Source organism: Aphis gossypii, unplaced genomic scaffold (assembly GCF_020184175.1).
Source record: "Aphis gossypii isolate Hap1 unplaced genomic scaffold, ASM2018417v2 Contig00205, whole genome shotgun sequence".
Taxonomy (NCBI): Eukaryota; Metazoa; Arthropoda; class Insecta; order Hemiptera; family Aphididae; genus Aphis; species Aphis gossypii.
In genome coordinates this window covers 2990-29792 of record NW_026083026.1, presented here as the reverse complement: position 1 = coordinate 29792, position 26803 = coordinate 2990, and the positions used below count along the sequence as shown (strand labels likewise).

The 26803-nt window shown below is 28.3% G+C and overlaps 3 protein-coding genes across 3 annotated transcripts; all 3 read left to right on the top strand.

Annotated features, from left to right (window-relative positions):
• The first annotated feature begins 2528 nt into the window (after positions 1–2528).
• LOC114132944 (uncharacterized) lies at positions 2529–3932 on the top strand. The gene has a single exon (XM_027998554.2). It carries the CDS (start codon positions 2529–2531, stop codon positions 3930–3932), a length of 1404 nt encoding a protein of 467 aa, XP_027854355.2.
• Positions 3933–11784: 7852 nt separating this feature from the next.
• LOC126553329 (zinc finger MYM-type protein 5-like) lies at positions 11785–14975 on the top strand. The gene is made up of 2 exons (XM_050208507.1): positions 11785–11902; positions 14644–14975. Exons 1-2 carry the CDS (start codon positions 11785–11787, stop codon positions 14973–14975), a joined length of 450 nt encoding a protein of 149 aa, XP_050064464.1.
• A 388-nt stretch (positions 14976–15363) lies between these two features.
• On the top strand, positions 15364–17033 carry LOC126553328 (uncharacterized). Its single transcript, XM_050208506.1, has 4 exons — positions 15364–15763; positions 15925–16146; positions 16240–16451; positions 16584–17033. The coding sequence occupies exons 1-4, from the start codon at positions 15364–15366 to the stop codon at positions 17031–17033; spliced, it is 1284 nt and encodes a 427-aa protein (XP_050064463.1).
• The last annotated feature ends 9770 nt before the right edge of the window (positions 17034–26803 follow it).

The following is a 26803-nucleotide window of genomic DNA, read 5'->3' as shown; positions in this document are numbered from 1 at the left end:
AAGGTATAATATATAAAAATGACCAGGAGCTTTTAATTCATGTTATTTACAATTTACAGACAACTATAATTTTCAATTTTTCTGTTATTGTTTTTTGGAAATATCGATAGTTGTATCCTAAAAAAACCTGAAAATTTACTATAAGTTTCTTATAAGTTGTTCTCATTACAGTTTAAAAAAAAATCAAAAATTGTTTCTCACAATATTTTTTAAATTCAAATTTTTAATAAGTCAAAATTGAAAATAGTGAAGATTTGCTAGTAATTTTGTAATTGAATATTAATAAAACTTTTAGAATTTATATCTAAGGTTAAAAAATCTAATACTAAGCTTTTCATAAGTTTCCTTAATATAGCTTCATTCTATGAAAAAATGTTATGAGCGTTTAAATTTAAAATTTTTACGAAATCACGTAACGATAACGATTTATTCTGATATTATGAGCGGAACCATTTTCCTCCACATTATTTTTGAATAAAATTATATTTTTTTCCTCCAATATTTTAGTCAGTGTTGTAGTGTTCCGTTACGTATTAATAAAATAGAATACCTATGGCTAGGATCACATTTTGCCACTCCTTATTATTAACTAATTTATTATTTTATTTATTGATTGATGCATTTTCATCAACGTGCGTACTTTTTTATTATATCCATTCTCTTTTTACTTTATTTTATATTTTACTTTATTTTTTTATTATTATTTTATTTATTGATTAATGTATTATCGACATGAGTACTTTTTTATTATAATATTAATTCTCTTTTTAGCCACCTGCCAAATTCAGCGCGTACGGTGTATTATTATATTATAATTATACTTTAAATATTTAATTTGTTCTTTTATTTTTAATTTTAACATTCTGATAACGAATGACGATTTTATTATTTTATTTATTGGAGGAAAATGGTCAAAAATATTTTATTTTTTTTTTTTTTGGAGGAAAACGGTATCTCGTTTTTGGAGGAAAATGGTTTATTTATACCCTATTTGTTATAGGGTTAGCCCTATTTATTATTATTCAAAAAGTATAAGTCATAAATACTTGAAAATGACACCTCTTATTTAGATTGGAATTTTCTTTACAGATATTTTCAAAATATTTCGACTATTTAAGGTTATTTATATGCAAATAATTGTATTTTTTTAGTTTTTTTTTTTAAATGTTGATAAAATTGTTTTGATTTAGTCAATATACATTTGTCATTAGTTAGTCTTATAGTGATTTAAAAATGACAAGAATACATAAGTAAATGTTTTTATTAGAGTTTGAAGTTCAAATAATATTTACAAAATTATGAATATTTGCAAATTTTTGTAGTTAAAAATGTATAACAATTGTCTGTGAGTATCAAAGAATTTAAAATTTAATATAAGATTTTCCATAAGTTTAGCTTACAATAATTATAAAAGAAATTGAGCGTTGGCCAATTAAAATAATGTTATCTGAAGTTCATATTTTTACAAAATCCAAAGTTCACGTTTAAAATAATGATTTTCTATAAAATAATTTTAGATTTTTGTCATAGTTAAAAATTACTGGTCGTAGAAACTTGTAACATACACCAATTGTTTTAAATTCCATTTTCAGTGCATGATTTAATTGTTGTGTATTCAAGCCATTAAAATATATACCAATTTTTCACCACCCTTTGGAAAATTATCCTAGACTGACAAATCATCTCCACTCAATACCAAGTACAACATAGTGTTATTTGACCACCCTCTTTATTCTTATTATTTTATATTAGTAACATTATGATCAATTAAGTTTTTTTTTTCAAAATTTATCAATAACATTTAAATAAAATGACAGATTAATTTCATTAATAAAAATATTAAAATAATTAATAAAAAAAAATGGTCTAGTGAGTAACGTTCTACTGTATAGTAGGTCACTATAATTGATGTATTAAATATGAATCCAATAATAGGTACCTATCATTGTACACGAAAAACGATTCTGAACGGTGATGATTTGTCAGCCTAGGATATTATAATTTCCAATAGTTGCTATAAAAAGTGGTTTATGTTTTAATGGCCTGAATACACCAAAATGTGAGTTCCTTTATAATTATTTTAAGCCAAACTTATGGAAAATCTTGTATTAAATTTTAAACTCCTAGTTACTTATTTAACATTTTTTATGAATTATACTTACACAATTCCCTCAGGGGAAGCACTTTACAGTGTTACGGGTATGGCGAACCCGGGGCCCCGAGCCTCACACTGACTTTAATTAGTTGGTGTGGACTGGTCCTCCAGGTTGGGGGTTTAGCGGCGGGCTAACAATCCGTCCTTATAAAAAAACACTAATGTTATGAAACCAATACAATTTATGCCTCGGACTCATATTTTGGATACGACTCGGAAACGGACCGGACAACTGGAATACAGGATTGGGACATGGAATATTAGATCACTTTATAAACCAGGCGCACTTAAGTCTATAAGTGATGCGGTGAAGAAATACAAGAACGTTCAAATAGTGGCGCTGCAGGAGGTCAGGTGGCCAGGGGAGGGAGACATGAGAACCAATGGAGTGACATTATTTTATAGTGGATCATCCGATGGAAAGCATGAGAATGGAGTGGGTTTTTTAGTAAATGACCAGTTGTTACCTTCTATAAAGAAATTTACTCCAGTAAACGATCGCATCTGTCATATTCGTATAGCCGGAAAACAATATGACATTATACTGATATGTGTATACTCACCCACAGAAACGGGTGAAGAAGACCTGAAGGATATGTTTTATGATGAATTAGAAAGAGTGTACAATGGTCTATCAGGACACTGTTTAAAAATTATATTAGGGGACTTTAACTCACAAGTTGGGCGAGAAACAATATATAGACCTACAATTGGTAGTGAGAGTATACATGATTTGTGTAATGGAAACGGCACCAGATTAGTTGAATTCGCAATAGCTAATGGCCTCATAGTGAGCAGTAGTTTCTTCCCCAGGAAGAATATAAACAAATATACGTGGACCTCACCAGGAGGAATTTACCAAAGTCAAATAGATCACGTCTTGGTTGATAAAGTGCATAGATTATGTATCAAGGATGTAAGGTCTAAAAGAGGAGCCGATGGTGATTCCGATCATTTCCTAGTACTAGTTAAGGTAAAACTAATATTATCAAACCATTGGAAAGCGAAAAGGAAGAAAACAAACACTACTAGGTTCGATGTGGATAAACTAGGAGAGGAAAGAATACTTCAACAATTTCAGCAGGGAATAAAAGATACACTGTATATTCATACAAATAGACTAGAAGAGCATCCAGAAGTACAAACTGCGTGGGAAATAATTAAGAGCTCAGTCCTGGAGGTAGCAGACAACATGATAAAGCAACCTTCTAGGGGTAAAGCAAAGCATTGGTTTAATCAAAAATGTGCAGAAGTCATTAAACTACGCAATGAGGCTAGATTAGAAATGCTACAATACCCAACTCAGCCAAATGTGGAGTTATATGTTAAAAAGAGAAAAGAAGCGCATAAGGTGCTAAGACAGGAAAAAAGGAAAATGGAAAAGGAAAAGATTGAAAAATTGGAAAGTTATAGATACAACCCTAAAGAATTCTTTAGGCAGTGTAAATCCTTAAAAAACGGATTCAAGCCAACAACGCAATTCGTATTAAATGGTGAAGGGGTACTATTGTCAAATAGTAAAGATAAAACAGAGGAGTTTCGGAAGTACTTTGACCAACTTCTGAATAGCGAACCCAATTTAAACCAAGGAGAAGATGACGAAGAATGGGGGGAACCCACAAACGACAACTTGAGAAATGAAGAATTAGAACCAAACAGAGCGGAAATAGAATCAATTATTAAATCACTTAAAAATAATAAGGCTGCTGGAGAGGACCGAAATTTGCGCAGAATTACTAAAGCTTGGAGGCCCAAGCCTAACGGATGGGATATTTAATCTTATATCTATGATATGATGTAAGGAAGAAATTCCAACCGATTGGAGAACATCAGTTATCTGTCCAATATTTAAAAAAGGTGATCCCAAATGCACAGAAAATTATAGAGGTATATCTCTCCTAGATGTTGGATATAAGGTCCTGTCTATATGTCTCCAACGAAGAATACAAGATGTATCGGAGCAAATGATTGGAGACTACCAGTGTGGATTTAAGAAGGGGAAGTCAACGATAGATCACATATTCACATTACGACAAATACTAAGTAAACATTACGAATATAATAAAAATATCCATCTAGTATTTGTAGACTTCAAGCAAGCATACCATAGTATAATTCGGAATAAACTATGGAAAAACCTAACAACTTTAGGTATTCCAAATAAAATAGTTAACTTAATAAAATTATGCAACAGTAACACAAAATGTGTGGTTCGGGTACAAGGAGAGCTATCAGACCCTTTTGAAGTTGGTAAAGGACTAAGACAGGGTGATGCACTATCACCTGTATTATTTAACTTAGCGTTAGAAAGTGTGTTAAGGAGAATGCCACGACGACAGATAATGGAATTAAATGAGAACCATACCATACTAGCATATGCGGATGATATAATAATTTTAGGTGATACGAAACAAGATACCGTAAACAGTATGTCAGATCTAATGAAAGTATGCAAACATATAGGGCTGTCTATAAACCAGGAGAAGACCAAATATATGTTCATGACAAGAGAAGCACGAGATAATGAAGATGATTCAGACTTGGAAGTCGATGGGATATCATTTCAACAAGTACATGATTTCAAATATCTCGGAGTCAACATAAATAATAGAAACTGTATGCATAATGAAATAAAACTCCGTTTAAAAGCTGGGAATGGATGTTACTTTGCTATGTCACATCTGTTTAAGTCAAAATTATTATCTAGGAAAAATAAAGAGAAGCTATATACTACGTACCTCAGACCAGTTGTGACTTATGCATGCTGTACTTGGGCTACAACAGCAGGAGATGAGAATAAGCTTAATATATTTGAAAGGAAGGTGTTAAGAAAAATCTATGGTCCCGTATATAATCCTGATACCCAAGTGTGGGAGAGAAGGTCAAACGAACAAATACAACAATTATATGGAAAAGGAAATATAGTACAATTTGTAAAAGGCACTAGATTGGAGTGGGCTGGTCACGTTTGGAGAGCGGATAATAGTATTGTCAAGAAGGTAATTGTAAACAACTTAAACAGGAAAAGACCTCGCGGCAGACCGAAGCAGCGTTGGATAGATGCAGTCAAAAGAGATATCCAGGAGTTAAGACCAGATTGGCATGGAGACCTAATACATGCATATAATAGAGAAGAATGGAAGAATTTGATATTGGCAGCAAAGGGCCTAAATGGCCTATAATGCTTAAAAAAAAAAAAAAAAAATATGTACACAATAATTTTTCAAATATTCATAATTTTGACGAATTTTTATCAATATTTGAACTTCAAATACTTTTAAAAAATAAATTGTACCTATGTATTCTTATAATTTTTGAATCACTATTAGAATAACTTATGAGGGATCTTGTATTAAATGTTCAAATGTTTTGACTCAGCCAAAAAATTTTTATCGATATTTATATAAAAAAAAAAGAATATTTCAAATGTCTATAAATAAAATTTAAAAAAAAGGGAAATATTTTGAAAATTAAACCATGTAAAGAAAATGTCAATCTAAATAACTGGTGAAATTTTCAAGTATCTAAAACTTATACTTTTTTAATTATAACAAATATTTAATTTCGTTTGAAGACAAATCGTTATCATTAGGCGATTTCGTAAACATTTAAAATTTAAACGCACATACAATTTTTTTTTATTATGATGTTTCGAGTTTTCTCTATAGCTATTTGAAGTAAAATTTTTGACAACTTAGCGTTGAATTTTTCAGCCTTAGATATAAACACAACAAATTTTACGATTTTTCAACTACAAAATTGCATACAAATTTTCGTGATTTTTCGCTAAGAAACTCAACTACAAAATAAATCCAAATAGCATATATTTAATGCTACACAATAATAGGTATAGTTGGCAAACTAAATTGAAAGATATTGTTGGTATTAAACAGTGTTCTGAAGAATACGATGGTAAATTAAACAAAAATGATTATTCATCGTCTTCGTTAACTTCTTCATTTTCATTCCCAAAGTCTGAACGAGAACTTTTTGAATTTGATCTCTCCTACGACGCTTATAGAATCATTTTACCAACAGTTGTTGATTATAAACGAAAAAGTAGTTCAAGGCAGTATAATATACTTAAACCTAATGCTTGGACTGATGTTTTCAATGATTTATAACAAAGTTTAAAATACCATGTAACTTTATATATAAGCGTGCAAAGGTTTGTATTAACCCAAGTCAATGTGAAAAGTATATTAGATTCGAAGGCAAATGTAAAGAAAAGAGTTGCAATGTTCTATTAACTGGTTGGTGCAAAGATAAACCAAATGAGGGCGAACCATTAAGAATATCGATTCTGACAAAAAATACAATAGGACAAGAAAATAAACATGCCGGGAAAAGGCCATTAAAAGGAGAAAAGCGTAAGGTTATTGGTATCGAGCTTTCGAAGGATCTGGCATGCAATTGGAGACGAAAACATGTAGAAAATTTAGAATTTGGACGACTTTCCCCGCCAAACTTATACCGTAATGAAGTACTACGCAAGACCAAACAAGAATACGTTGATCGAGAATTAGGAATTACCACGAAAAATGCTATTGAGTCACTAATCGAGTTCAAGCATAATTCTTCATACTCTGGCTCAATTCATACGATTGGTATGGATCCATTTGTAGTTCATTACTGGAGTGGTCACCAAATTACAATCTATAAATATGTAAGTAAACAATACTACAAATTATCCATTGATGCAACAGGCGGTCTCGTTAAAAAAATAAAATGTACATCATTAAATTTGACTTCAGCTTATATATTTTTATATGAAATTGTTTTTTCTACCAATTATGGTCATATATCAGTGACAAATATGCTTTCTGAAAGACAGGACACTTTAACAATTTTAAATTGGCTTGCCCAATGGAAAAATTGTATAGTTAACGGTCCAAATGAAATCGTTTGTGACTATTCAATGGCACTTCTTGGAGCATTGACTAGAGCATTTTGTGATGGGTGGAGTCTTCGAAAATACACAAATAAATGTTTTCTCTTATTAAGTAATAAGACAAGAGAAGTTCCAAAATGTTACATCCGATTAGATGTGGCACATATGATCAAAATTTACTGTCGATTTAAATGTTTGCTAATAAAAAAAGACAAAAGTCTGAAGGAATTCTATGTTCGAGGAATGCGTCTTCTGTTGACATCAGATACATTGACTTAATTTGAAGAACCGAGTCTTAGCCTTACGGTCGGTGGAACTCGTAGGCTTTGATACACTCGTGGAGCAATGAAGCTCTAAGATTTATGCGGGGAAAGAGAATAAATAAATTAATGACAATATAGAATTTAAGGTAATTACGTGGTTGTATTTTACATGATGGATTGGACAAATAATAATAATTTTTTTAGAGAGAGTACAAATAAAAGATTTTGAAAGATTTGGCGTAAAATATAATGTTAACGAGGCACATGACAAGTGCGGCGAAATATAATATTAACGGGGCACATGACAAGTGCGGTGAAATATAATATTAACGGGGCACATGGTTTATGTATATTAGAAAAATTACGTTGGACCCAGTGACCCACCGAAACGGCCCACGAGGTTCAACGAAAAGTAGTATATAATATGAATATTTAATTTATTGGATCGTCAACCATTGGGTTACCGCCTGGCATATCACGTAGGACGGTAAGAACGGAGAGAGCTGGAAAAAGGAGACACGCACAACGTGCATTACATAATAACATTTGATATATATATATAACTTTAACAAAATAACAGAGGGGTTTGGGGGGGGATTATTTTTGGTACATTACGCAGATCGATGACGGTGATTATTAGAGTTGACTTGGCGGACTGACGATGAGATTGATAAGGTTTCTGGAAACCGACGGCTGTGAGGGGCTGGCCGGCTGGCCGTTGACCACATACATTTGGTCAACATGGCCCATCGGCGTCGGTTTCAAATCATGACGATAGTTTCGCCCGGCACGGTCCCGACGTGGTCATTTAGCCCATCATCTTGGGTGTTGCGACAGTTAAAAAAAAAACAGAAAGTTGACAATCGCTGAACACGAGGTTGTGTGTTAAACAGCCAAGAAAAAAAAACGGACAATGGACCAGCGTGACGGTGTTCTCTTAGGCCGATATCGTCCAATTTGTGTTGCAGTAGGGAAGGTCAGGGTATGCGTATTGCGGGATTTTTTACAATAATGGTAATTAGGGAACAGAAAGCACTTTGGCGAAAACACCGGCGGACGCGGCAAAGGAGCCGACGGCGGCGTGCTACGGTGACGACGGTGCTTTCTCCACAGGCGGGGGGGATCATATGTTGCGTAACATAGCCGTAATCGCAAGCGCGCTATTATTTTAATGGCAATATTAACTCGGGCGGTCACAGGTCGATAGGTACGTTGATAATATAATACGGGGAAAAAAGGTATGGTAGGTGGTTCATTGTAATATTAAGAGGCCTAAAATTCTGTGACGTTAAATACTGTTGAAGATACTATGAAGTGTATTAATAATTAATTTAATGATAACGCTGATGAAGTGTTTGAATCGAACGACGAAGATGATAATAATACCTCACCAAATTAAAATATTGGACCAATAGACGCGTTTTTAAATAAAATTAAAGAAAAAAGTCAACACAATTCTTCTATTATAGGTAAGGCATACCTACATTAATATAAATATAAGTTAAACATAGTATTATAAGTTTTAAATAGTTTCTATTAAAAGGTTTTAATGTTGATAAACAACAATATTTTGTTAAAAGAATATTGCATTTATATTATATTGTCTTTAGTATTTTACTTAATTTTCTTACTGGTAATCGAAAGTCGGCTTAATATATACCGTATCTAATAGATGATGTTTTCCGCGTTTGTAAAGATTTTCCGTTATGGACCAGTATGATGCAACCAATTTTCAAATCACTTCACAAAATTGCCTCTTCAGTAGTCTTCGAATATAGTTTTAATAAATTAAAAAACCAAATTTTACGATTCGATATAAAACCCATGGCAGTAGATAAGTTTGTAATTAGTCATCTTAAAAACATTGAAAGTAATGCTTAACTATTTCATAGTGCTCAACAAAGAAATATGTCTTCACAACAATACGTTAACAATTCCCATAACGTCGATAACTCTGAATTAAGTGATCGATCAGATTATAGTTCATCCGACACTGACGATTTATTAAAAAGTAATGATGAATCTGAAGAAAATGTTGAAACCGACAATTTTTTCAATAATTACGAGAACTGGAAAGGTAAAGGAAATGATGATCTGATAATTCCACAAAAAAAAAAAAAACCTAGATTAACAAAATACATGGATCCAGTTCCTGAAATAGATCGAATTTTGTTAAGCCTTACAACGCGGTCTTCCAAGAATAACTTATTAAAAAATGGCAACATTCAAACACCACTTACTATTTCCAAAAAACGTTTTCTGTTTCAAAATACATGTCCATTTGATTCGATAACTGTGTTAATTGCAATCGCATACAATGAGACCGAAAAGTATAAGAATTACTTGAACAATAGTACCAATGATTTATTGAAGTTCTGTAAAAAACTTGCTACGGAACCTGTTTCAAGGAATACTTATATAAGCCGTTTATCACTTCTTCGTAAGATTTTCCAAGAAGATACTGGAATAACAGATATTTCACTGATTGATGCTAGATGTAATGTTAACTTTATTGCCACTAGCTTTTTGAAAGAATTGCCATCAGCTGAAGAACATCGCCTAATGCACAAATAAAAAATGTACAAATTCAAAAAATATATCTAGCCTAACAATAATATTACATACGAAACAACATGACTTAACACTTTTAGAGGATAGTTTAAAGTTGTATGTTGTTGGAAAATCAACAAATTGCATGGACACGAAGTGTAAGGGCATATTAGAAGTATCCATAACACTAAAAGAACATATATTCATAGAAACAGATATATTTACCGAAACAAAGAACTATATGCTGACGGATATTCCATTGCACCTCAATATAAATTATGAAATAAATTACTAACTACCTATATCATACAAAAAAATTTAAATATTTAATCTAATTTTGGATATTTCTATCTGTTTTAGCTTCTTATACTTGGAGCAATAGGCTATGCATACGATCATTACGTCACATATGTGTTACGTTTAAATGGATGGGAAGTTCATAATGATATGGAGAAAAGAATTAAGAGAGTTCCCGAAACGACTAAAATCAAGCCACATTTAGTTTTATACACAAAGCAGTAATAGTATATTAATATGTTTTATTTTTAATTCACATTTAATAGAATCTGTTTTCAATTTTCTTTAATTATTTTATATTGTATTTAATAAGTATTATTTAAGAAGTAAGACTTAAAAAGTATTATTATTTTTTTTTTATTTTCATTCATATTAAATAGTATCTTTTTCAGATTTTAAACTATGTATTTATTTATTTTATCTAAAAAAGCTTCTTATGGTGAAATTGGTAAGGTAATATAAATTAATGAAGATAATTAGTAAATAGAATTTATAGAAATGTTTCATTATATAAATAATAATAAAAAAATACTTAATTAAAAGCTGGGTTACCCTGGCACCCCATTGACTAAATTCTTATTTTTTTTATGACCATTAATTGTACTAAAATTTGTACCGATTTGTACCATAAGTTTCAGAATTTGTACCTAAGTATTTCTCCCGGAAAAATCGATTTTCCACTGGGGCGCCAGGGTAACGTTACACCAGCACCCCAGTTGCTGAAAAATGAACTTTTAACAATTTTTGTTTACTTATACAGGTGAATTTGTGCCTTTTGTCTGTCAGGCTGTGTACTTAAATGCAGGGTACTGTATCATAAACAATGTTTGTATTTTGTACGTAATTTAATTTCCTAGTACAATCCAGAAGTGAGAATAAGTTTGTGCAGTTATAAAAAAATGTCTAATACAATGTATTATTATATACATTTTTATGGTATAAAATTAAAAATATTTTTTTATATACACAAATTATTATTATCATTTAGAAGATGAATATTATAACGAACCTAACCTAGCCTATCGATTTAGCACAACAAATTGTACTACAATTTGTACCGATTTGTACCACCAACTTAGCAATTTGTATAAAATCTGTAATAAGTAATTCCACAAGAAAATTCAATTATGCACATATTTTCTTGCTCTGATCGCTCTTATATATATATATATATATATATATATAACAATAACAAAACCACGACATTTATTATAATTTATTATTAATTATCATTTTGAAGATAAATAATATGACGAACAAGACTTACCGATTTAACACAATATTTTTTAATTTATTTTTTTTTTGTTTACATACAAATTTATTGTACTCCATTTTATAATACTCTAACATTATTCTATACAGCGTACATATTATTATGTAATACCATGCGTAACACAATATTATATTAATACGTATTGGCGTATTTATAAATTCAAACACTAAAAATAATAATGAGAACCGACGTTCCTTCCTTTATTATAATTAACTTTTGATATTATTCAATATTATTGATTGTTGTTTTGTGTATTGTTAAATTAAATGTATATTATATTCAGCAAAGAAATGTTGTATTTTTATATTATTATGTTTATTTCATAATTTCATTTGCCACTTGTCCTTCATGGAATATGGATGCTAAACGTGGTAGGATTCCGGCTGTTCCTAGCCATCTTATAGACGATGAGCTGTTGAATAATAAAAATCAAATACGTGATGTTTTGAATTTTAATGAAGCAGAGGGCAAATGTAAGTAAAATATTATGTTTTAAGTCATGGACCTTTACCTATACCTTAAGGTATTCACCACACCAACATATTTTGTGTTATCCGTTCATCTGAAATAGTCTTTCTTATAAAATATATAATAAGTAATAACCTATAGCACCTAGGTGCTAAACTGAACTAGGGAGTCGTAATCATCGAAATACAGCTAGAATATCTTTTTTCTATAATATGCATGAGATTAACAGAAAACAATTAATGTTGGTGTGGCTGCCTCTTAACTTGAGCATGGTGTATATATTATACATTTTTAATTATAATACTATTCATACAAAGTTGTTACTAAATTACTAGATAAATTATTAATATTTTGATCTATCATAGTAGGTAATTATTTAAAATATTAATAGTATATTAATGACATTATTATTACATATTTTGTTTATTATGAATATGATAAAATAATATTATAATATGTATTGGTGATAATATGCCTATAATATATATAGACATATCAACTATCAACAATATACGAACTCTACAGTTGTACACGCTATACCTACCTACGGATATAGCGGAACATACGGAATACACACATTCTGTATTTTCATTTCATTAAAACATTTGTTTAAATCCACGAAATCAAGCTTCATTTGTTAAGAGTAAAAGTAAAATGTGGTTGCTAAATAAAATAAAAAAAAATATTTATTATTTTATTTTTTGTATAATATAGGTACACTGAATGTCCACATCAATGCAAACATTTTGGTAACAAATTATTTATACCAAAATAATGTCAAGTTTAAATGTATTTCAATATTTTGTTCTCGCGTTTTTACGGCGGTGTCCACGCTCCAGTCATTGTTATCTAGTTATCTATCTTAGTGTCAAAAACAAATACTAAGCATCAAACATAATGCATTATGAGACGTCATAGTAAAAGTGAAACATATTATACAAAGTTCAAGAGATGTAGATGCGCGCGTCGTAGTTTTGGGAGATGCCCATGATTATTCCACGGATGTTCATGTTATACGTCTGCGTCTGCGTTACATGTTGATCATTGCATATTTTCTATGTATTCCTATGCACTCAACGCGTTCGCAACTCGTTAGTTAGTTAGTTATTGATATTGGGAACGTTTTTGAATAACAAATTAATTTTGAAGTTTTTGATCATAACTTCCAAATGACGTTAAAGGGCTTTTTTTTGAAAGTATCATCAAATTAATTATGGAAAACACAAATTTTAAAGAAATAAAAGCGGGAAAGTGGATGTCGCTCTGCTGTACTTACAGCAAGTTACAAGTAGGTTACTATAATGGATGGTATTAAATTTGAATGCAATGATAATATGTTATCATTGTATATGAAAAACGATTCTGAGCGGAGACGGTTTGTCAATCCAAGACATTTTATACTATATTATTTATATCAGGCCCGCGCAAACTAGGTGTGCGAAAAACAAGGGCGGCATAAAGTGTAATATTCCAGGGGCGGCAAATTTAAATAGGTATCTAAGTTTTTGGGAATGAATATTGATTTTTTACGCTGAGGGATTTAGTAGGTATCGTATGGTTCTATCGTCTATCAATATTTTTTTGACATGCAATTCGTAATAAATATACAACATAATACAATATAACAAATAAATACAATAATTTAAAACGGGATAGTAACTAGCGACATTGTGTACTAATTACAATAGCTTCAAAAGAGTTGCTGTAATGCTGTATCGAGTTATTTAAACAACTTAAAAATAAATCTGTAAAATGTTGTCTGTCTACGGGAAATACCCAAGATAAGCCGAGCACTAGACACTAGTATTCGATGCTCTCGATAGCGAGTAAACAGCACGATGAATCAATAACCATGTCTTATGTTTATATAATATATAATAATTATTAATACAGTGTACTCTTGTACTGTGCATCAGTGTTTTCAGTGATCGCTGATCGTAATATCTATGTTAAATGTAAAATCATTATTCGTTTGTTAAAGACTTAAAGTGTAGGTAAACGTTAACGTTTTTCGTGCTTATTTTAATATTTTATGTCTACGTTACCTACGTATATTGTGTATTTTTATGTGTTTCTGCATTATAATTTAATTTACTATGAACCGCAAGCGATTAAGTGGTGCTGGTTATCGAAAAATATCTCAAGAAAAAGCACAGAAGTTGGAGGATGTGCTTTCCAAAACTAAAAAAATTAATGATTTTTTTCTCAAATACTAGCCCAGAAACTAGAGTTAATCTGGCCGATCTAGGTAAGATTTTGCTTGTGAATAAAAATCTTTAATTCTAGAGTTTAAAACGCAAATTGTTACTAGGGCATATTTTTGGGGTTTTTAGCACATAATATACAAGTTGTAAACTAATTAAATACTAGTGAGTTGTAGCAAATTTAGATGTATACATTTTAATTTAATTTAATTAATATTTCATTTCATCTTTTTGAGGAGTTCATTAAATTTATTTTTGATATGTTAATTTGTGTATAATAATTTTACTTTTTGTAGTTTGTACTTAAAAAAACAAGTTAGAATTAAGTAATTTTTGTTTGTTTGTTTGTTTTTTTTTTTTTTTGAGAGGTATTCAGTATTCTAATCTATCAAAAAGAAAATGTATCAGGTTTTGTAATTTTTTCATACTTTTGCTAAATCAGTACTAATTAATAAACCTAGTTCAGTTTGATAGTACCTATATAAAATACCTATACCTGTATTTTATATTATTATAATATGAATATTGCCATATTTCAACAGGTAATACCTCATTGTTACCACACAGAATTATAAGTGTGAAAGAAGATGTTGATGAGTCCACGAATGAAATCACTTCATTGGTATCAGAAAAAAATATAAGTAAGAAAGAAGATAATGGTGAGTCCATGAATGATTTATTAGTGGCAAACATTTTGATATCTGATGATCCTGGTACATGGCCTGATCATTTGAACAATAAAAGTATAGAAATTTTAATAATGCACCATCCTGTTCAAGTGAAAAATTATAACTTTCCTTTAGATGAAATGAATAGAAAATTTTCTGAAATTTACTATTACCGTAATATGAGTAATAGTGAAAAAATCATTTGACCTTGGTTATTATATTCTATTATTAATAATAGTGTTTATTGTCTTTATTGTAAAATATTTAACAAAAAACAAAGCAATCAATTTATTACTGGGTGTAATGACTGGCAGCATTTATCTTTTTTACTTTCCAAACATGAATTAAGTCATAAGTTATAACCATTTAACTTGTTGTCAAGAATGGTCAAAATTAACATTATCTCTAAAAAAAGGGACAACTATTGATTGTATATAACAACGAATATATGAATTAGAAAAAAAACGGTGGTGTGCTGTATTAGAGAGAATTATTTATATTATTCAATTTTTATCGCAACAATCTTTGGCTTTTAGAGGAAGTTCTAATTTACTTTATCATCATGACAATGATAATTTTTAAAAACTTACTGAAATGATACCTAAATTTGATAATGTGATGTTGGAACATTTGCGTAGAATGGAAAAATCACAAAATTGTCATTCAAAACAGGCTCATTATTTAGGAAATAAAATTCAAAATGAGTTGATAGCTTTAATAGAAGAAAATATAAAATCAAAAATAATTGACATATTGAAAGAATCAAAATACTTTTCAATTATTCTTGATTGTACTCCAGACGTGAGTCATTCAGAACAATTGACAATTGTTGTAAGATTTGTCAAAAAGAACGAAGCAGTAATTTGTGAACATTTTTTGGGTTTTGTTCCCATTAATGATTCCACAAGAAAAGGACTTTCAGATTGTTTATTAAATGTTTTAGCTGAATTAAAATTAAACATAAATGACCTAAGAGGACAAGGCTACGACAATGGTGCGAACATGCTAGGAAAGCACAATGGTGTACAGAAAAAAATTCTTCAGATAAATCCTCGTGCTTTTTTTGTGCCTTGTTCTGTACATTCCCTTAATCTAGTTTTAAATGATGCTGCTAAAATGTCATTTGAAATTGTTGATTTTTTTATATTGTTCAAGAGTTATATGTATATTTCTCTGCGTCAACAAAACGTTGGAATATTCTCAAAAAAAATATTTCAAATTTAACATTAAAACCTTTATCAAACACTAGATGGGAAAGTAGAATTGAATCAATAAAGCCTCTAAAATATCAGCTTGGAGAAATATATAATTCTTTAATTCAAATAAACGAAGATGAGACAGAGGACATGAACACACGACTACTAGCCCAGTCGTTGTGTAAAAAAATAAAATTCTTCAAATTTATTTGTGCTACAATAATATGGTATAAAATATTATCAAAAATTAATATTGTGAGTAAAATGTTTCAAGACCCAAAATTAAATATTGGCATTGCTTTAGAGATGATTGAAAATTTAAAAGAATACTTTACAAAGAAAAGAAGTGATGAACATTTTTTAGATATTATCTCAAAGTCAAAAAAGTTATCTTTAGATGTAAACGGAGACACTACATTTCCAATAGAACAAAGACTTAGGAAAAGAAAGAAACATTTTGATTATGAAACTGAAGATGAACCCATTGTTGATCCACAAAATAGTTTTAAATGTAACTTTTACTATACTATTTTAGATTCTACTTTATCATCACTTAATGAAAGATTTGAGTTACTTAGAACAAATTCGGATATATTTTTAATATTTTATTCAATTAAGAATTTAATACAAAATATGTCTGATAAAGAACTACTCAAACATTGTAATGATTTACAAATACATCTTCCCGATAATGTCCTTAATGAATCTGATATAAGTGGTCCTGAGTTGTACGAAGAAATTATATCATTAAGAATTCATTTAAAATTAGATTACAATTCCCATGATGTTTTAAATTATATTCAAACAAATGGCTTATCATCATTTTTTCCTAACATGTGTATTGCTCTACGCATTTATTTAACAATGCCTGTTAGTGTTGCTACAGGAGAAAAATCTTTTTCAAAGTTAAAAATAGTCAAAAACTACCTTAGATCAACTATGAATCAAGATAGATTGACTAATATGTCAATTATTTCAATTGAACATCAGTTATGTCAAAGTGTGGACACAAAATCATTAATTGAAAAGTTTTCAGCTGTAAAAGCTAGAAAAGTTCATTTTGTTTAACATTTATACAATAAGCTATTTTGTAACATTAAAATAATATATTTTATGTAATTATAAAATACTATATTATAATAATGATATATATTATGTATACTGTGTTCTTTTAGATTCTGAACGAAGTGATGAATGTATTGATTTTACAATGATGTGTGTGTTTTTTTTTTTTGTGTCTGTGTACTGTTGTATATGGGTGAGTATGTAGTGTGTATGTATGTACTGTAGGCTACATATAAACTCATATACAAATGTGTTGACTCAGGGTAAAGGAGTGTGTGACCATTTCGATTCCCACGATGGACTACGTGACCGAAATAGCTGGGTCAGCACATACTGAAGGCCCCGGACGGCCCGGTCGGTGGTCTTCAGTCAGTCGAGCGAAGTCAAGAGTGAACAAACGACGAGTTTGTTTTAAGCAGAGCATCTTTTAATTAATCAGAGTATCTTTTAGTTTATAATATAATATTCAGGCTATAGTGTTTTATTCAATAAAACCGCACATATTATACCTAGTAAATTACTGTGTTTTTTTTATTTGAACACCATTCGACGGTGGGCCACACTTCAGTACAGCATAACTAGTCGAAATAATACTCCAATTTCAAACTATGGGGGTGGTTTCTGATGTAAAAGTGAATATCCTTGGTGCATTATACATTTAACATTTTCCAACAGTTTTCAAAAAAATCGAGAAAAACAAAAAAAAAATGACGGAAAAACGGCAATTTTTACGCAAAACCAGTTTTCGACCAAATCGATTTTTTTATGGTTGTAATTCAAAAACTAATCACTGAAAATACTTGAAATGTTCACCAAATGTTAATGTCAGTGGTATCTGTATATAGTTAAATTTTCAAAAAAAATTGACTTTTTTTTAGTTATTTATAAACCACTAAAATTTTCGATTTTTTTGAGAAATTTTTTTTTAAGTGTCTTTAAAAAATTGTTGGATGACCAAAAAATTTTGAAAATTTAATACTAGGTTCCTTATGAGTTCTTTTTATTGTAGCTAAAAAAAATTAAAAATCGTTAGTCACAATTTTTTTTTATAAGCGTCTATAGTTCAATTTTTTACGAAATCTGTCGAAAACGCGAAAATTTGCAAGTAATTTTGAAGTTGAAAAATCATAAAATTTGTTGTGTTCATAACTAAGGATTAAAATTTTAACACTAAGTTTTCCATAAGTTTTCCTTCAAGTAGCTATAGAGAAAACTCATAACATCATTATAGGAAAAATTTTATGTGCGTTTGAATTTTAATTTTTTACGAAATAGCGTAACGACAACGATTTATCCCAAACGATTTTAAATATTTGTTATTATTCAAAAAGTATAAGTCGTAGATACTTGAAAATCTTACCAGTTATTAAGATTCGCGTTTTCTTTACGTGATTTAATTTTTAAAATATTTTGACTTTTTTTGAGCTATTTATAGACAACTGAAATTTTCAATTTTTCTAAAAATATATTTTTGAAGTGTCGATAACATTTTTTTGCCCCTATCAAAATATTTGAAAATGTAATACAATGTTCCTCATAAGTTATTCTTATAGTGATTAAAAAATTATAAGAATACATAGGCACAATTTTTTTTTATTAGCATTTGAAGTTCAAATATTGACAAAAATTCGTCAAAACCATGAATATTTGCAAATTATTTTGGAGTTGAAAATGCATTAAATTGTTTGTTATTATATGTAAGATTAAAAAATTAAACACTAAGTTTTCCTTCAAATAGCTATAGAGAAAACTTGGAAGCGTCATTAGAGGAAAAATGTTATTAGCGTTTGAGTTTTAAATTTTTACGAAATCGTGTAACGCTAACGATATTTTATCCTCAAACGAGTCAAACGATTTTAAATATTTGTTATAATTCAAAAAGTATAAGTCGTAGATACTTGAAAATTTCACCAGTTATTTAGATTGGTAATTGAAAATTTTAAAATTTGTACAATGATTGTACTACAGATGACAGATTATAATACATACATACATACATACAATAATCCTACAGTTAAATAATAAAATGTATATATACCCATTGTGGTTACGAAATGTTTTCATAGATATTAGAGAATATCTATGAATGTTTTACAACAGGCGGAATTTGAGGGGATATTTTCCTTTTTGCATTACTAGCGCTGTTTTAGTGGATACTTATGAAACTAGATGACATTATTATTAGTTCCAAAAGTATCCCCCCGCACTCCGCCTGTTGTATTACATTTCGACCCCCCACACCCTCCAACCATACCATGACCAGTCCTGCATAATAGCTAAGATAATGTTATCAGCTTAGTTCATAAGGCCGTGGTCTGAACATTATAATCTATACAGTGGTACCCATATGTAATTTAAAATTTTCGAAAATCACTTTATGTTATACATTTATACGTGATATTTCACTGATAGTCGCTATGCTCAAATTATTTTTTATAGATATTTGAAATAAGTAATAACCTTTACGGCTTACACGGAAAAAAATAACTTGGTTGTATACAACAAAACAGTTTTGTAAATTGTTTTATGGTTGTTACAGCCAAAATATACTTATAATAACTATAAATATTGTTATTTTTAAAAAAGTGTACTGGAGTTTTGACAGGAATAATTTTGTTAACAACTGTTTTGTAAATTTAACATGATTCGTATATATAATAGCAAATTTTCTGTAACAGATACTAAGTTAAAAATACAACCAAAAGATTTAGTAATCATGAAAAAACAACTTTGTATTTTCTACCAAATTATCATTAAATGTAACATTAATATTTTGCTATTATTACTAGATTTAAATAGCATTGAATATGATTTAAATATTTTACATTAACTAGATGTTATTCTAATACTACCAAACCGTTTGGTAATACCTACTAAATGTTAGATAAAAATAACCGGTTGTTTGGTAAAACCTATCCAACAGTTTCACTGATATCACAATTTTACTGTAATCGCTGCAACTCGATCTATAATTTCGTTGCAGCATTGTGGCGACCCGCTCAGCGCTCACTATGAGACATGCGTTATTCCAAAATTGCCTTATTATTTTCTAACGATTGTTCTTACGAGTAACAACTCTATTGACATTTTTTCGATTTTTTTATTTTTATTTTTTTATTTTAAGTGTTATTTTAATATACAGGGTGATTCTTTTAAGTGGGTACACTAATTATCTCGAAAAGTATTAACTTTTTTTGAATTTTTTTTTTTTAAAACTTCTATGTTTATGTTTTTCTAAAACCGTATAATATTTTAATTTTTTTTACCCTTATATTTATTGGTGAAACCACTATCAACTTTTGATTTTCAAATGGTAACATATCATAAAAATATTATGAATTAATAATCCCATTTTTATTGTAAATTTACGCGTTAAAAATTTTATTTTTCGTTGATTGGTTCGCGAGATACAACTCCTCAAAGTATTGGTGGTTGAAGCCGTTGAAGGAGGTGTTATAGTCGGTAAATGCGGCATTGTTTATACATCATGTCTTCATTTGTAAAGTCCAGGAGCTATAATTGATAAATTCGATACCGTACGACCTAATAAGTAACAGTATTGATAACTGTTGTACTTTGTACCTGATTAATTGAATGTCTTATTAAACCTATATATATATATATTAAATGTATATATAATATGCTAATTTGACCATAAAAGCTACGTTTTGTTGACCTTGGCTGTTCGCATCGAATCCCCTCCATTGTTTTCATTACATGACAACATTATGACATCATTACGACGCATATACCTATTATTACCATACAATAATAATAATATTACCAAAACTTTGGCGATACCTTTATCATTATTTATGACAATAATATCATTGATTAAAATATATGATATTAATTAATTAATGATAAATGATAATATTAATGGAAAACCTCGTGGAAAACCAATCAGTTGTGATAAACTGGAACTATTAAGTTCAAAGTAAAAAGTAAATTGTAATTTGTAATTATTATAAACCATGTGGCCAGCTGCATAGTGCTTATTAGTTATTACTTATTACTTAAATAATTAAATATTAAATGATTTAAATGTATGATGTAATTAGTAATTAAACTAATTATTGTATGTTTTATACGTTATACCGTTAAGTATACTAACAGTTTAAATTTCTTTAATAACATAATAATATACTGAAGTACTTAACGCAATAGTTTTTGAATAATTAAGTTTGTCGAAAAATTTCCATTGATGACATCGTAATTTATGATCTATATTATTAAGTGTGGCGTAAATTTGATAATACCTACCACTTGGAAAGCACAACATTTGTACATACAATTTATTGGTAAGTTTTTTTTAAATAAATAAAATGTATAGGTAGAAAAATAAATTTGATTAATACATTAATTTGTGCATGCAATATACAATATTACATATTAACAGTTTTTAATTAAATTTTATTTTCAGTTTAATCAGTTTTGTTCATTCAGTTACACCACCAAATGTTATTCAAAGTTTGATAACACAAAAGTTGTTTTATTCTAAAAATTATTAGCTGACACCATAGCACAAACCTAATACAACATAATATATTATTAACCCTATTATTACTTATTACCATCTACTCGGACACAACAAGATGGCTGCGAGGTGCCTATATATTTATACCTACAATATACTTAAAAATATAATGTTCTCTGTTCAGAAGTACTTTTAATTTGCATTTATTCAAATTTTGCATTCTGGCATAGTAATTATTATTAAGAACTAACATTATCCGTATTTACTACAAAAATACTTAGTCAGATGGTTTGAAAGATAAATAATGAAATCACATAACTTTCTACCTCCAAATTTGCAAATGAGAACGATGATAAATCAAAATATTGTTTCCAATACATAATTTTGATAGTTGAAGATACTATAAAATTAATTAAGTATGTAAACATATTTTTTACTGTTAAATTATTTGGTTATATTTATCCTTTCTTAACTTATTAGATATTCAACTACTCAAGTTAATTTCAAAGAAGTTAAAAAATCAAGTCTGACAATATGCATTCCAGAAGAAAACTAATTCCAATAATATAGTAAACTAAAAATATGTTAAATGAACATTTTAGATACTAATGTATTTTTTTTTTAATTTTAACAAATATTATACAATCAAGTTAATTAGCTAACAACATCAAATCAATCATAAATGTGTGGTAAATCGTACGTTTCTTTAAAAATTAAAAAACAAAAAATCATAGATTGTTCACCTTTATTATTATATATGGAATTATAAAATATTATCCTTAAATAACCACTTTGTTATAATATTAGGTAGGTATGTCTTAATCCTAATGTTTAGGTATCATAAAAATATTTTTATTTTAAACTATGTATATTGTATTTAGTGTTTTGCAACTGAATAGTTCCTTCTGTTTGATTGGTGTTGTTAGCTATTTAGGTATTACCACCTACTAAATCAAAATAAATATTATTAGTCCCACTTTTAAATTTTACTGTATTTTTTTAGTTAGGGGTTAAGTTGAGTTTGCTTCTATTTATTGAATACATGTTATGATCTTAACTCATATTTTGCATTTTTGCATTACGAATATTTTGATTTGACTGTATGATTTAAATTGGAATAGACTTATCATAGTCCTGAGCTTTTAAATTATGGTACAATTTTAAAGGGCATTTGTCTAGCAGGGACTCTATCAAATTTTATAAATATTCACCACAGATACCTGTGCATTTATTTAATAGTAGTAGTAATAAAGTCAATCAATTTCACTTCTACTCCTTTATTATTTACCTATTAATTATTATAGTTATTAATTATTACATACTTCTCAATTTAAGCCAATAACTATAATGTATTATAATAATGTTGCCATGTAGCCCGAATTAAGATATATCTAAGAACGCCTAATTGTTTTAACTTTTAATTGAAATAGAATTTTTATATCATTGCAATAGTCAATTATGGTGAACTGTGTATTAGATTCTGAACGAAGTGAAGAATGTATTTTTAAATGGATTCTTATTTGATTTTATGATCCTAAAAAAATATATCTTAATAATATTAATGATGAAATGTATTTCATACCTAATATGTACATTGTACAATGTATATTTACATATCTTAATACTGTGGTTGATCACTTCTAGTAAATTGGTAGATAACCTGCTATACAAATGCCTTTTATAGTGATTCATAATAATGTAATATAAAATGGGGTGATTTCAGTCATGATATATTGAAATAGGTAAGCTGTTTTCCTATATATTACCTTATTGTTTTTTAATAATATTCATAATTATATTATTAAAATAATCTTAAAATAAAACATTATATAAATTTAAACTTGAAATATTCAGCTATTCGTTGTCTTTCACTTTTAAATAATTTGAAATTATTTACCTAAGTGGTTTGTAATATTATATATATAATATTGGGTAATATGTAGGATTTACAAATTTGAATTAAGTAAAATAAGTGAAAAAAAGTTGTACAATTAGTATGCATTTAAAAAATACAGTATGCTAGATGTTAACTTATAGTTAGGTACTATTTTATGTATATTTAAAATTAAAATTATTGACTTGTTACAGTTAACTCAAAACTAATGTGAAATAGTTAAAAAAAAAAATAATAATAATAAACCTATGAAAAGGTAAATTATAAAAATAAGACATGTCAGTTATATGTATGTATGCCTACTATACAAGTTAAAGTAAAATTAAAAATTAATATTGTATTGTAAAAATATAGTTAATAAAATAATGTTAAATTGTGAAAATAATATTTTCAATATGGCTGAAGTCACCTCATGTTATATGAATTTAATTACATTTTTAGATTTCTATTAGTTGTATCATAAGGTGTATAAAATAATTTCTTAGGTAGCTTTATGTGCGCCTCTGAAGAGATTTTACAAATGAGTAATGAGACCCTTCAATTTGTCATACACCATCTGAAATTTAATTCAGCATACAGGTATTATATTATGTTATTAAAAAAAAAAAAAATGTATCATTTACTATGTAATTATTTATAAGTTTATTATTTACTAAGTTTTATAGCTATTAAGTATGTTTTATATATTTATTAATCGTTCAAACTACAAGATAAATATAAAATTATTTTGTTCAAATTGTATTATGGACAATTTTATAAGATCTCAAACACAATAATTTATTTTTAATAGATTTTGATGTTTATTATACCTAGTATATATTTTTTATGTAAATGTATGTACATTGTACATATATATGTATATATTATAAAATAGGTACCTATTGATTTTTATTATATTTTTTTGTTATTCATTGTTTTTACTATGTGTACATATGTGTGAATATGTAGGTATGTGGATAATTTTAAATAGGTATACATATATTCCAAAGGTGTATTAAAATAATAAAATGTTATGATTGTAGGTTATAGTTTATTAATAAAATCATAAATTATTGTATTAATAAATTGTTCATCTTATTCAAGTTATCATTAATTATATACTTATATCTTACGAAAATACCAAAACCAATATACCATTGTGAATTGTGATGGAAACTATCAAAACAATTTGATGTTAAGTTTCCTTTTCATTTAAAGAGTTCGAATTCCTTTTTTTTTTAGAAATAAAAAATTTTGTTATCATTTGAAATTCGAATTAAGACCCTTATCATATTCTAAGTATGCAATATCATGGCGTACAATATTATTTTGTGTTAAACATATCTTTAATCATGGTGTAATAATATTAATAAATAACCACAGATATATAAAAATACTAATATAATTATATTTATTATAATTACATATTATTAATACATTTTTAATAGTTTTGTTTCCCGCCATAACATTATTACGGTTTATCACTTTATCATAACATATATTTTGTAAACATTCACCTCTTAGATAAGAGAATTTCCGCCATTTTGTAGGCTTCATAATTTTTACATTGTAGGAATAGGGAGTCGTCTATCTAGTATTTTTATATATCTGTGCCTAAATATAAGTATTTAATATATTTTACTTTCTGTATAATATTATAATCATATAACCATTAACCAGTCACGGACTTATCAAGGTATACCTTAGTCATTAGTGGTTATAAGATATAATTATGTGGTGTCGTGGTGGTACCATTTTAATTATACTCTATGATTTTAATTTTTTAATAATTATCTGTGAAATTGTGATTAAAATAAATTTGTCATAATATATTTCCAGTTTTTCATATATCACTCTTGGGTAATTTGGTATGTCCAATTAGTCGATAAGTTGATAAATAATTAGGATTTAAAGTACAATGGTAATCATTAATTAATTGTTATTTATTTTGATACCTATTAACCTATTGGGTTCAACGATATCAAATTTATGACTAGCTTCTGGTCTTTACAATATTATTGAAAACATTTTGAAAACCACCAATACTTTGAGGAGTTGTATCTCGCGAACCAATTAACGAAAAATAAATATTTTAACCCGTAAATTTACAATAAAAATGGGATTATTAATTCATAATATTTTTATGATATGTTACCATTTGAAAATCAAAAGTTGATAGTGGTTTCACCAATAAATATAAGGGTAAAAAAAATTAAAATATTATACGGTTTTAGAAAAACATAAACATAGAAGTTTAAAAAAAAAAAAATTCAAAAAAAGTTAATACTTTTCGAGATAATTAGTGTACCCACTTAAAAGAATCACCCTGTATACATTATACATATAAAATAAAATGGCCGATTCTGATGTCAAAGACATGCTTTCAGCTTGGGGATTGGAATCCTACATTGATGTATTCAAAGGTAAGACACTTTATACTTTATGGTAAATAAAATAAGTAGCTGGTACCTATTTAGATAATAACGTTGAGTGAGTATTTATCTATAAACGCACGTTTTCACTCTAGTGTGGCTTAGTCCTAAGGCATTAAATTACCTATTCATTGGTGGTACCTAATGAATAGAGCTCGGATTTATATGTAAATACATATTTTTACTGTGACTTGATAAATTAATTTAGGCAAGTGATAAATTCGTTTCAATGGATTTCCAATTAAATGAACTATATTTTATTTTACATATTTTGCCATAAGTACATATTTTTACATATTTCTCAATAGTTCTATTTTTTCCTTCATATTTTAACAATTTGTTCATATGTGATTTATTAATAGTTATTTATTATATATAGGTACGACTGTATTTTTCAATACAAACAATTTTATTTCCCATGTTTCCAAAAGTACAAAATATTTGTAATAACAAATGTTCGATATTTATGGGTAGCATACGATTGCGCGCATTACTATTGCGCGCGTACCCTTTTGGTTTACGATTGCGCGTGTTAAATACGAATAATACAATTACACGAGTGTGCAATGTTGTCAAACTTAATAATACGATGATACAAATTCTAAGATAACTAATGTCGTATTTATCTGATTATCTCATCTTTTATCGTAATTTTGAATTTTCACCATATACTCAAATGTATGTAGTTGAGTTACCTACTAATATCTGCTGTAATAATATCATTTATCATCATGGAACCAGTTAACGAAGTACATGTAATTTTATCCGAAAGAAAAAAAACTTTACTCGTGGTAGAAGAATTTAAATATCGTTTAATTAATAAACGAAAAGATAATTTGATGAAATGGAGATGTACTAGAAAAATGTGTTCAGCTTCTATACTAACAAAATCAAATTACAAAGTTCTATCAACAAATGGCGATCACAAACATGAAAAAGAAGACAATATTGAGCTACAGGTATTTAAAAATTGTTATAATTATTTTTATCC